General features: G+C 37.3%; 2 protein-coding genes across 3 annotated transcripts in view; one reads left to right on the forward strand and one right to left on the reverse strand.

The window, feature by feature from the left end:
* The window catches only part of LOC307124756 (uncharacterized protein), a gene marked incomplete at its 3' end in the record, with an annotated part of 457,096 nt that overhangs the window by 71,663 nt on the left and 372,007 nt on the right, over window positions 1-13,426 (forward strand). The gene's annotated exons all lie outside the window — the stretch shown is intronic.
* Window positions 1-13,426, reverse strand: part of sptbn2 (spectrin, beta, non-erythrocytic 2) — a 72,011-nt gene that overhangs the window by 19,054 nt on the left and 39,531 nt on the right. For both annotated transcript variants that reach the window (XM_079815316.1, XM_079815315.1), the window contains exons 3-19: window positions 10,025-10,198; window positions 8,532-8,623; window positions 8,329-8,409; window positions 7,366-7,481; window positions 7,026-7,138; window positions 6,705-6,892; window positions 5,390-5,507; window positions 5,132-5,290; window positions 4,729-5,031; window positions 4,042-4,195; window positions 3,563-3,957; window positions 3,357-3,461; window positions 3,054-3,212; window positions 2,168-2,379; window positions 1,936-2,073; window positions 547-766; window positions 101-454 (exon numbers count right to left, since the gene is read on the reverse strand). In XM_079815316.1, the coding sequence (XP_079671442.1) occupies window positions 101-454; window positions 547-766; window positions 1,936-2,073; window positions 2,168-2,379; window positions 3,054-3,212; window positions 3,357-3,461; window positions 3,563-3,957; window positions 4,042-4,195; window positions 4,729-5,031; window positions 5,132-5,290; window positions 5,390-5,507; window positions 6,705-6,892; window positions 7,026-7,138; window positions 7,366-7,481; window positions 8,329-8,409; window positions 8,532-8,623; window positions 10,025-10,198 (3,081 nt within the window). The remainder of the gene's footprint in view (window positions 1-100; window positions 455-546; window positions 767-1,935; window positions 2,074-2,167; window positions 2,380-3,053; window positions 3,213-3,356; window positions 3,462-3,562; window positions 3,958-4,041; window positions 4,196-4,728; window positions 5,032-5,131; window positions 5,291-5,389; window positions 5,508-6,704; window positions 6,893-7,025; window positions 7,139-7,365; window positions 7,482-8,328; window positions 8,410-8,531; window positions 8,624-10,024; window positions 10,199-13,426) is intronic.

The raw sequence follows: 13,426 nt of genomic DNA on the forward strand, positions 1-13,426 counted from the left end.
ATAAATACAGCCTTGGTGAGCATAAGTCTCTTCCTTCAAAAACACAAAAAAAATCTTGCCAACCCCAATTATTATAAAATTTTTTTTTACACAAACTGACCTCAGCTCCAGTAGCTCTCATCTTCTCATAATCTTCCCTGTAATTATCAACTTCATTCTTTATGGCCTCATGTTGTCCCAACAGACGCTCTGCTTCAGCCAGAGAGGTGGGCGTGTCCTCGGATGCCACGGTGGTCTGTGTACGAGACAGCCAGGCCTGGAAATCATCGAGATCTCGGAGGAAGCCCTGAAGCTTTGAGGCTTCGCCCAAAGACTCCTCACGCCGCTTCATGGTGGCTCGAAGCTCTTCCCACACCTCCTGGATTTCAGCCAGTCGACCCTTGATCTCCTCCTCCTGCTCAGGATGCTCAGACACCAACTTCTCGGCCTCAGAACGCAGGTCATCCAACTTACCCTGTGGAAGACAAGTAAGAAAAAGTATAAAATCTACAATTTCTTTATGGCTGTATAAGACATAATGATGTGGGGGTGGTGTTGTTTTTTTACCTGTATGGCCTCCAGGTCTCTCTCCATTCCAGTGAGCTTGCGCTGCAGGGCCATGACTCCGGCAAGGTCATTTCCAAGGCTCTGTGTGGACTCAATGACCTTGGTCTTCTCCTTCATCCAGCTCTTAATCTCATTACATTCTAGATGATAGTTCTGGATATTCAATGCAGATTCTAGAGCTTGTTTACGCTGGTTGGCCAGACTCTGGAAATCAGACCACCTTCAGAGGAGGATGAGGAAGGAGAAGAAGCGTGAGGCCATTTCTGATTACCTGATTATATAACTTTATTAACCTTTTCTGTGTGTATGTTAATCACGATTTTTTTATATTGTGATTCTCCCGCAATTCTGAAGGAAAAAAAAACAGACAACTAAACAAAATTACATGCAAACTAAAGGTTCTTGCAAAATTGTCATTTCTTTAGTCTATTTAAAAGATATTCATTTTAACGAAATAAAAAATAATTTGAATGTAGTCAATGTCTCATTCATCAAGACTTGTTTCATTATTGGATGAATCAGCGTTTGTGAATAAATCTTTTAAATTAATGATTCAATGACAATTTTTTAAACACTCACTTGTCGCCACCTCCTAGCATAACGATAAGCAATACAATACACACAAGTGTCAAAATACTTTTTTTAAAGATACTTTACTTTTATTTTGATCAATACCGTGTTTATACCAAAACTTTTAACTTGTATCCCCTGTTATTTAAATGTTTGTAACACATAAAAAACGATAATGCGGGGTTAAAAACACTGTTTGTGAAGCTGCTTCATACATGGCAGCTGCTCTCTCCGGATCAGCGGCAGCACGAACGCAGGTTTGAATCTTGCAGTGTGTGATGATCGTACTTTGAAAGATTAACCAAAGTTTTAAACAGTTCTCAATGCAAGCGTCAGCAAAGAGCGAGCAGTACGTGTTTTGTTACTGCCCATATCAATAAATAAGAGCGTTCACATCGGAAGCGTGGCGGCCGACACTCTCATGGTGCGTGTCCACTGGCGTGGAACAAAATGAGCGTTTTCAATTAATTCTAATGCAAGTTCATAGGAAAGCATTGAAAAATGCTTGCTCTGCTCCGCTTGCTTTGCGCTAGTGGACACCCATCATGCATTAACAAAATACATGCTGTTGGTATATGAAACAGCGCTTGCGATGGCGCTTGCGATGTGAAATAAAAGACAGCAGAATCGTGATAATTTAGGAATAAGATCGTGTGGGTGTTTGAATCGAGATAGCGATCTTTTAACGATTAATCGTGCAGCGCTAGTGTATGTCTGTGTTAAGTTGGTTCGGTCTCCTTTGTTATAGTTTTGTCTGTGTAAGACCATGAGTTATAACTCTGGGTGTGGTCAATCTGCTCTTTGTGTTGGTGATTGTACCTGTTATTAAGTTGGTTTTGTGTCTGGTCAATCTGGTCTTTGCTGCGGTTGTCTGATCCAAGCAGCTGTTGGGCCACTTGATTGACATCAGTAATGCGAGTGCCCAGTGTGTTCATCTCTGGCTCCAGAGTTTCAAACCTTCAGTCAAAACAAACCATATTACACCAATATATTCAATCTCAATAAGTTTAATAATAAAAACTTACACAAGCATCATTGTATCTGGTCTAACCTCTGCTGGACCACCTCCAGGTCCTCTAGTTTTGTGGGAATTTCCATGTTGTGCAGCCACTGTTCCTTCTCTCCAACCCACAGCTGGCAGGCACTAGCTTCACTAAACATGCGATACAACGCAAGTGCTCCATCTAAGGCCTGTTGCCATGACGACGACAATCCCTCTAACTCTTCATAGCGCTGCTCTATTGCTGGGAGACGGCCCTCCACCTGTTCAAGAACGAGAGAGGCTTTTAAATAAATAATAGGAGTAACAAACACTACTGTTCAAAAGTTTGGGTTCAGCAATTTTTTTAAAAGTTTGTAAAAGAAGTCTCTTATACTCACCAAGGCTGCATTTATTTGATAAAAAATAATACAGTAAAAACAGTAAAACTGTGAAATAGGATTACAGTTTAAAATATTTATATTTAAATATATTTTATATTTGTATTTATTCCTGTGATATCAAAGCTGAATTTTCAGCATCATTACTCCAGGCAGTCACATGATCCTTCAGAAATCATTCTAATATGCTAATTTGGCACTTAAGAAACAGTTCTTATTAATATTAACATTGAAAACAGTTGTGCTGCTTAATATTTTGTGGAAACCATGATACATTTTTTTCAGAATTCTTTGAATAGAAAGTTCAAAAGGACAGAATTTATTTGAAATACAAATCTTTTGTAACATTATAAATGTAATTTGATCAACTGAATGCATTCTTGCTGAATAAAAGTAATACTTTCTTTAAATAAAACTTTTACTGACCCCAAACTTTTTTAACTTGAATGTATTAATAGGGGTGTCAATCGATTCAAATATCTAAATCGTGGTAAATATTGGTTATCAATCTATAGTTAATGCATAATTTCTTTCTATTGTGTGTGTGTTGTGTGTACCTGTGGGGACTGTGCGTACGCGGCAGGCAGTGTTGAGCCCTGTTCATGTAGTGAGTCGATGAGTGATCGGTGACTTTGAATCTCCTCTTCCACCTCTCTCTGCTTTCTGGCCAGAGTCTGTGTAGAAAACTCATCGTGGCCCAGATCTTGACTAGACACCTACAAACAGAGATTAACAAGAGATTCAGTGTGACAACTAAACTCAGCAGCAAGGGTACACCATGATGAATTCCTTTGAAATAGAACTGAACAAAATAGAATTTTGTAATATAGTAATGGCAAATATATTTGTGTTTGTTTTACCTGTCTTAGTGTTTCCATTATCCAGGCCTCCATGTCGTTGGCATCTGTTTGAAACTGATGGAAAGCTACAGATTCTTTCAGCATCTCCTCCCGCAACTGTGAGGCCTGTGGAAAGAAAAAGTGTGAAATGTGGAATAAGATTGTTGTGATGCTGTGCAAAGACACACATTCCACTTTAAAGTTTGAGCCATCCTCTGGTTCTGTACCTCCTCGAGGTGTGACCACTGTGCGGTCACGTCCTTGATCCGCTCTGTCACCTCAGGTGCTCCAGAGTGGCCTTCCTTCACTAGGGCTTCTCCACCAGCAATGCTATTCCTCAGAGGGCCATACCGGGCTGCCATCTCGTCCCTGAAGGCCTCATGTTTCGACAGGAAGTGAAGAGCGGAGCTCAGGTCCTTTCCAGTATCTCCTCCGGACAAGATCTGCTCCTGCTCTCGGATCCAGGCAGCCTCCTCACCCAGCTCCCACAGGAACTGCCACAGCCTGCGCGAGTCATCTAGTCGAATTCGTCGATCCGCTGCCAGCTGGCCCAATTCTCCATATGCGCGGCCCAGAAGGTCCACCTTCTCTTCAACCAGTGCAGGGTCGCACGGCTTATAACCTAAAAAGAGAGGAGAACCGATAGCATTTTAATTTTGAGCTCAAGACCAGCACATGATTGTTTATGTGCAGGGTGTATCCTCACTCTGTTCATTTGAAGTAAATCTCTTTGCAGCAGCCTGCACAGCTTTGACTCTCTCCGCCTGTGCGGATATATCAGCTTCTACTAGTGTATGTTTCTGCAGCAAGTCCTCGACATCATGAAGGTGTTTTCCACTGTCCTGGGATTGCAGGCGACTCTAAACACACATAAACAAAAACACAGATCACATATACTGATCTACAATACAATAACACATTATAACATATGGGGGTGGAGGGTGGGTGTGCATGCAAGGGAGCAAAAGTGAACAAAAGTTCAGGTGGGAAATTTTTATTATTATTAAAGGTATAAAATTATTATCATTATAATCATCAATACAAATTGGTAAAATAATAATAAAAATGATAACAACAATAAAGAATGATCAAATGTTACATTTTTACATTCTAAACAATGGTGGGATATCATGAAGTTAATCCCAAATAATTTGCAATAGCAACTCAACTTAGTAGCAAATATATGTATTTTTCAGATCAAATATTGCAAATATTTATTGTATATTTATATTTTTACAGTATAAATGGGTCTTTATATATATACAATTATATATATTTATATTTTAAGGAGGAGGTCTCTCACAAGATAATCATCGTATGTTGGGGATCATGGCATCAAATAATAATAAATAAAAATAAAAAAAATGTAGAATGTTGATGAATGAGTCCATACCTTCATGTCTTCCATCCAGTCCATGATGTAGCTCATCTCCTGTAGGAGGCGCTGCAGGTCTCGGTGTGCTATCAGCCTCTCTCGCCGTGCCGCAAGTAGTTCCTTCAGATACTCCCACAGTCGGAGCACGTTATCTCTCCGTGCCAGTACGCGCCGCACTTCATGATATCCCTCCGCTTCCAGTTCTCGAGCGACAGCTTCTACAGCTGCTACGCGCTCACCATACGCCTCGATGTCAGTCTCGATGGCCTCATGTTTGCGAGTGGCTGCCTCCACAGCGCCCAGGTCAACACCAAAATTGTCCTAATGGTGGAGACAATGTTTTATATTAGTCATCATCTCACATTAAAGAGGATGTTATTTCTAGGTGTGTAATATTTTCTTCTAAGTTTATCTTCTTCACCTGTGACACTAGCCGCTGGTTTTCGCTGAGCCAGGTTTCTCTCATGGCTGCTTTGCGGTCAAAGCGTGCAGCCAACATCTCCAGCTTCTCCTGACGAATCAGCTCGTTTCTCAGTGCCAACTCTCTCTCGTGTTCTGCTTTCTCCAGCCTCTCCCACGCCTTCTCAGACAAACAGTAAACATAATAATCCATGAGCATTACTCAAAACTCAAGCTGTATAGATTCACATATATACAGTAGCATTTGATGTGTATATACCTTGTTGATGTCAGAGATGAGTTTTCCCTCTCTTGGCATGTAGACTTTCTGATTGTTTGCTCTCATTTTACTCTGAATAGTGAAGAGCAAAACTTCCAAATTTCCCTTTTCAGTGAACCTGTCAAAACACATACAAGAATAAAGGGATGCATCTAGAATGTATTCGAAGTATCAACTGTTTAAAGTAAAAAAATACCATATTACAGCATACACATACCACAATACAGGCAGATTAAATGTGAGTTCGCAAAAATCTATTTAGCCATTGGTAAACATTATCCAACAGTGCAAATAATTATTTATTGCTGTATTTTTTATTGCTTTCCAGTACAAATATCTAAACATTCTAAATCAAGATGCGTTTTAAAAGACTTAAATTATTGTTTTCTGAACAAAAAAATATCAAAATTAAGTTTCTGCTTAAAACAAGAAAGAATAGCTGCCAATTGGGTAAGGAAAATAAACAATTCAAATGGGGGATATTTCTTGTTTTATACAAATCTCACTTAATTTTAATCAACAATCTCAATTTATTTCTTCAGAAAACAAGAATTAATCATTTTAATATTTTTGCTTCTCAAGTAAACCCTAAAAGAATATTTTTTCCCATAAATAAAATTGTCATAATTTACTCACCCTTAAGTTGTCACAAACCTATATGAAATTCATTCTTCTGCTGAACACAAAATAAGATATTTTGAAAAATGTCAGTAACTAAACAGTTTTGATGGGCCCTATTGAAAAAAAATACTATGGAAGTCAATGGGGCGCATCAACTGTTTGGTTACCCATATTCTTCAAGATATCTTTTTTTGTGTTCAGCAGAAGGGTGAGAAAATTATGACAGAATTTAAATTTTGGCATTTAGGAATGTTTAAATAATTGTACTGGAAAACAATACAAAATAAATTAAAAAGAGAGATTATGTTTAAAATAAAAAATATCTGCCAGTGGGGTAAGAAAAATAAACTTAATTGACAGGGAATTTTTTTTTTTTCCCATTGGCAGAAATCACACTTAATATCTTATGTCATTTTGCTTCCTGATTAAAGAATGTTTTAATATTTGTACTGGATAACAAGACAAATATTCCAAAATAGAAAATCATTTTCTGCCTGAATAGCCTGCAAACCTAGCTGATGTCAGTGGAAAAGTAGTTTCAGAGCAGGAGCAAGTTAATCAGTTTTAACTATGGAATAACATGCACCAATTGATCAGTAAGACCAGGAATGTGCATTAAACTAAATGGTGTCAAACTTGACTTCATGTAGTCTTGATACCACTCTTATACACAATTTTTTACTTGATCACTCACTTAGGTGGTTTCTCCACAGTGCGGTAGGTATTGAAGGCCTGTAGCTGGTTCTGAACCGCACTGAGCGAGTTAGCGAGTTGACGGTCATTAAGGGTAACGATGGTTTGTTCAATCCACTGCAGCAGCTCTGAGGCCAGAGTCTCGTATTTCTCTATCAGCTGATCAGCCTCAATAGCATAGTCCAGCACCTACAGAAACAGTCGAATACACTCCTATTCACTTTACAGACTAATGACTCACACTTAAGAGAAACACTTCAGGAAATGGCTATGTAAACATAAGGGTAGAAGTGAACGTAATTCTCTCTAGCTCTCCATGTACCTTGCCGATCCTCTTGCCCTCTACAGCGAGTGCCTTCATCTTGCTGAAGTAGTGGTAGTACGTGGCCACATATGTGATGATGGACTTCTCATCAGGCTGATCAACATTCACATCTACAGAGCAAGAGATATGACAGGAATACATTAGCTAGTTAATAATGAATAATACGCTCTTTTGTGCATTTGGCAGATTGTCTCTTGATTTGGTCTGTCTGGACACCTTTCACGCAAAGGTTCTGTGTGTATCTCAGGGTGTATTGTTTTTGTAGAATGTCTGAGGGTAGATATCTGGTTAAAAATTATGCACGTATTTGCTATTTATGCACATATCTGAATCTCACCCTCTGGATCCAGTAGCTTGGTTAGACCCAGCTCCTTCTCAGCCACATTAAAGGCATTCTGCAGGTTATAGTGGGCATTAGAACGCTTAAGATTATCAAAGTCAATCAAGTCTGACCTAAGAATGAGAAAAAAAGACAGAAAGAAAGAAGCAAATCAACAGGAATGTTATTTTGATGTTGTAAAACTCTTTGCCAAGAGAACATTTCAGTTTGACATTGTAAGAAAATTGCAGTACACTTCTCCAACAAAAGAGGGAAGCACTCTAACACTGCAAAGAGTAAAGGATTTTCTCTACTTATTTAGGTCAACTTAATTCAACTTTTCTTTTTTCCGTTATGCTGCATGAAAAAAAATTGCAGAAAGAACAAAACTGCTGGGCGACAGTTGAGAGGAAAAGAGAAAAAATGAGGGGCTGGTGGGACTGATGAGGATGTGAACAGCAAGAGATCCTACGTGGCCCAATTCGTTTATAATGAAATGATTTCACAGGAAGACGAAAAAGGAATCTAACCTCAAATCATACAATACAGTACAATATACAATAAATACAGCTGGGACCAAATATCTAAAGGGGCACATGCTTCCATTTTGCATTCAATTTAATAATAAAAACAATTTTCATTACAACTTATATGAGCATAACAAAAAAAGTGAAAAGCTGGATTAAAATTTAACATGAATTTTATAATCGCTTAATTAAAAAAATTAAGTAAAATTATTCCTTCAACTTATTGAAGTATTAACAAGTATTTACAAAACAAAATCAGAATGCCGTTGGTGGTTGAAGCCCCTGCAGGCCTCTCTATATGTGTGGGAACATGCTGAAGAATGAAGGGTTGTGAAGTGCATGAGCACATGTTACTATGTGGAAATTGCAATCATATCAAAGCTTGTAATGTGTTTGAGAACAAAGGTCTTGTACCGGTGTACTTCTATGTCAGTTTGTGAGTTCAGATCGATACCTGTGTTTGTGCACTATGGCACTGAACGCTAGACCATCTCTCCAGCTGGTGGTGAAGTTGTGTACATTGACATTCGGGTACCTTAAAGGAGAGTAGCGTTCATTAGTACAGAACCAGAAATGTTTGTTTGTTCAAAGCATCAAGAGAACCGTAGCATCATACAGTCACCAATTCACGTAATTTCTTTTTTCTTCCTCTCTTACCCTGCAGTCTTCATCTGACACCACAGAAGCAGAGCATCTTTGGCAGATTTCTTCTCCTTGTTGTCCTCCGTCTCCACGCTAATATCTTGGATCTGTTCAAATAAGTGAGACGTAAAACATTTTACAGTGTAAACTTCTTTTCTTTACCTCTTAGTTTAGATTTTAAGTTTGGAGGTTTGGGTGAGTTTTTAAACATTTTTTAGTAGACAGCCGTTTGTTTATGTTCTATATGTTTTTGTTAAGTTCAGTTTTGTACACACCAAGTTAACATAAATACTGTAAGCACTACCTGAATTTTTGGGAGTAAATTCAGTTGTAGAATGCAGTTGTCATTAAAATAACCAAACACTGTGTGTACTAAACATGATTCAGCACTCAGAAGAGCAGTGGCAGTTGTATTTAGCTGCTGTGCGTTCATGGCCTTTAAGTCATTTAACACAAACCAACCATAAAAAAAAAGAAATTATATCTTATTTATATACTACAGTTGAAAGGTTTGCACTCAGTTTCTTATGCTGAGCAAGGCTGCATTTATTTGATCAAAAGTACAGTAAAACAGTAATATTGAGCAATATTATTACAATTTAAAATGTAATTTATTCCTGTGATGGCAAAGATTAATTTTCAGCATCATTACTCCAGTCTTCAGTGTCACATGATCCTTCTGGAATCACTCTAATATGTTGATTTGGTGCTCAAGAAACATTTCTTATTACTATCAATGTTTAATATCTTTGTGGAAACTGTTTTACTTTTTCTCAGGATGTAAAAAGTTCAAAAAGGATATTAAACTAAAAGCATTTTTTTTGTAACAATATCAAAGTCTTTACTGTCACTTTTGATCAATACAATGCATCTTTGCTGAATACAAGAAATAATTTAATTTAAAAAGTCTTGATCCATTCCAGACTTTATCCATACAATAATTTATAATCTGCTTTAATACATTCAGCAAAAAAGGAAAAGGAAATAATTTTCAATCTCGTATCATTTCAGCAACATAAAACAAATCAGCAACATCTTCACAAACTAATCAGAAGCAGTGATGAAACACAGTAAGCAGTCTGGATCACTGGGCTTTGATAAATTAGCTTATTTCAATAGAAAGAATTTTGAGCTGAATGAAAAAAAAGGACAGGCAGATCAAAAAGGGCAATGACGTGGCAGACAAAAATATGCTAATTAAACTTCATTATGAATAGATGACAGACTGATAAAGCCATTTGAAGGAAAAACAAAAAGAACAGAACTGGGTTAAAAGAAGACAAAAGATCACAATAATGACAGATGCATCACACTGCCTAAAACCTTTTTTTGCTCAACATGCACGTCTAAGTCAGGACAATATTTAATATTGTGAGCTTCCCTACACAACTACAACCGATTAAGTTAAAAACAGGTGTTGCCATTTTATCAGTGACAGGTGTGTGTCTAAGTCTGTGAGGGGATACAGGATCTTTCACCTAAATTTAGTAAACGCCACACCATCCTACCTGGAAGCGGAGGATTATAGTCCAGATGAGTCCAAGTGTGAGGCGGTGGTTTCCGTCGACTATGTCGTGAGAACCCATATTCTCCAGATGAACTTTTTGTTCCTTTAGGAACTGCAGAGCCTTATCAACGTTCTCCAGACAATGGATGCGCATACGGCCCTTGGTGGGCTTTGGCTGAGAGAGAAAACAAGAAATGAAATGACTGAAATGAAAGCCTATGAATAATCACAGCAGTCTTTAACAGTTAACAGTAGGCTTGTTTATGCGCAGAACATACTAAAATCCGATTGCCCACAAGAGCATATTAAGTATTCTGTCCATTTTATCAAGAAATTCAAATGATAAATGCAGTTTTGATGCTCTTTAATTTGATGTGACCGATCACTGTATATGCTCGTCAGTTCAAGCGGCAGCGCGGCGAGCGAGGGAACACGATCATCTCTTCCTAGCCAAAGGATAAACATGAATCAACAGCTGAGCTGACGGTATGTTGAGGATACATTACAGCTGACTGAAACGTATATGTTGTATAATCGCTCAATCAGTGTTTCAAATGGTGGAAAGACGTCAATAAAACAGCTTGTAAATAATGTCACGTAGCATTTACCTCAGGCAGTCATTCAGTGTCCACAGCTGGTTAGTTCACTATAGAGAAATTAAAACTCTTTCACTAAATATATGCACTATATTAGCCTATAAATTAATTATATTCTGCTTAACCTGTGAGTGATTGTCTTGATTATTTAATGTATGTTTAAATGAATCCATCATGAAAATAAATAATTATGTGTATAAATAATTATATTTCAACAATGAATTGGAGTAAAAATATAATTTTATAAATAGATTCAAAAGTTAGGCTAAACCTGCAAGTTTACATATTTGCATACAATGTTATTTGAGTGTTGAATTTAGGCTAATTTGGGCGCTGTTGTAATATTGTAGAAGCTAATGTGCAAGTAAGGGCTCCCTATATAGTTTACACTTTACAGCATTAGCAGATATCTTTTTTTATCTTTAAGAAACGTTTAGTTTTAATTAATTTAAGGACAGACACAATTTGTTCAGTAAACCACTGTTTAATTTAAAAAAAGCAATTTTATATTTAGTTTTCCCTCCCCTGCTGTACCGAACCTGTACCGAACTGTGACTTCAAAACCGAGGTACGTACCGAACCGTCAGTTTTGTGTACTGTTACACCTCGTATGTATGTACAGTGGTGGCCAAAATTATTAGACCACCTGACAGATCCGGAAATATTGACCTTTTTTTTGCCTCCAAAACATGATTTAATTTCATAATGTTCATGAAACATGAAGATGGTTGCTCTGAGCACAACAAATATCAGATGATGTGAGTAGCACTGTTTTTATCCACTTTTAACTTTAATATTTGGTATGTCCACCTTTTGCAGCAATTGCAGCAGCACATCTCTTCTGGCATAGTGTCCTAAGACTCTTGCATCACCTTTTAATTAAACCACGATCACACCATGACAATGTTTACACAAGTAATTTGGCTTCTTCTGTGAAGGAACATGATTGTGTGACATTGACAGTGAAATAGGCCTAGCTTGTTTTTTGTAAGGAAAATTACCTAAATCTCCTTATGATGTCTCTATTCTATGGTTTATTGAGCATAATCATGACTTTGAAGAGAGAAAAATGTTTATGCACGGTTTTTGAAAAAACAAAAAAATTTGTTTTAAAATTAAAGCCTCAAAGCACACAATAGATATGTGTTCATAAGGCTTTTGACTCCAGCTTGTATTTGCATAGTTTTTTCTTTAAACTGATGTGAGAATCATTAAATGGACTGCATTTATATAGCGCTTTTAACAGACCTACGGCCATCCAAAGCGCTTTACATTTTGCCTCACATTCACCCATTCACACACTCATTCATACACCGACGGCGGTGTCAGCCATGCAAGGCGCCATCCAGCTCGTCGGGAGCAGCTGGGGTTAGGTGTCTTGCTCATGGACACCTCGACACTTGGTCAGGTGGAACCGGGGATCGAACCACCAACCTTCCGGTTTGTAGACAACCTACATGAACCACTGAGCCACTGCCGCCCATTAAGCCTTCTCATTCACATAAAACAATATATTCATTTACAATTTGTAAGACAGTTTCTCTTCACAAAGCCAATATGCGAGGAGGCGTGATAGCTAATGAATAATGATGAGATAACACCTGAGATAAAAAAGAACATAATAGTTCGCATAATGAGCTGCATAATGAATGAGCTTCAGGTAGGCCTATGTGACAGAGAGCAACAGAGCAAAGGAAATATATTTTTTTGTAGTTTATTTTATTTGGAATGTAGTCAACAAAGGCCTTTTATATTTTAAATGATCAAAAGATTTGACCACACTGCAAAAAATGCTCTTCTTATTTGGTATTTTTTCTTGTTTCCAGTCCAAATATTTAAAATTCTTAAATCAAGATTAATTTACTAGATAAGTAAAAATTTCTGGGGGGACAATAAAAATGAAGCGAGTTTTTGCTTAGTTAACTTTATTGTCCCCAAGGGGAAATTCTGCTTGGGCACAGTGCAGAGTTGCTTCATAAAGGTAGACCAGATAACTTAAAACAATCTATATTATCTGCCACAACAATTTATGATTTATTAAACCATCACTTATGATTTATTACACCAATTTATTAAAACACAACAATTAATGAGATTAAAACCATGTTTTTACTCCAAACTTACTTTATATCACAAGTCAAATATTTTAAATAACCTTATGTGATCTCATTTGGCTTTGGATCAAAAAATCAGACAGAAAATATATCATTTTACAATATTCTGCATAATTATAAAAGCTCGAATAGCATTGCATTATAAATATAATCTATTATGAAAACACCCAACATGGTATAAATAACGCAGATAAGCCATATATTGTCGCGATTGTGTGTTTATTATCTTCAAACGTGTCTATCTGCATGTTATAACGGTTTCTGGAAGCTGTTTATGTCAATGTCACATGGTATCTTCTTCATGCGTGCTATATATGGACTACATGTGCCCTCCGGCTGCCAGTATGAGGGATGTTGTTTTGTCGTGAGTCTTCATGACGAGAATAGAGGAGTTTTTTATGAATGAGATCAGCTGACGCTCATATTACAATCTAAGGTTGGCTACCGACGCGGTTTTCATATTCATAACTCCTGACACATATTAACAAATTACGGTCACTATATGACTTTGAGTATAAAACAGAGGTCAAAAATTGAATATTGAGTCTTAGATCTTTTAAATGATGTATAGTTTGTCAAGGTAATTACTTACATCTGACAGTAATTTTGAGCTAATTTAAACAAAGAAAGCTTCAGTGCGTCCTTTGCGCAGGTTTTTGCGTTTAATATTCACAGATGCTAACAGAGTAAACT

Source organism: Gobio gobio, assembly GCF_949357685.1.
Source record: "Gobio gobio genome assembly, chromosome: 4".
NCBI classification, from domain to species: Eukaryota; Metazoa; Chordata; class Actinopteri; order Cypriniformes; family Gobionidae; genus Gobio; species Gobio gobio.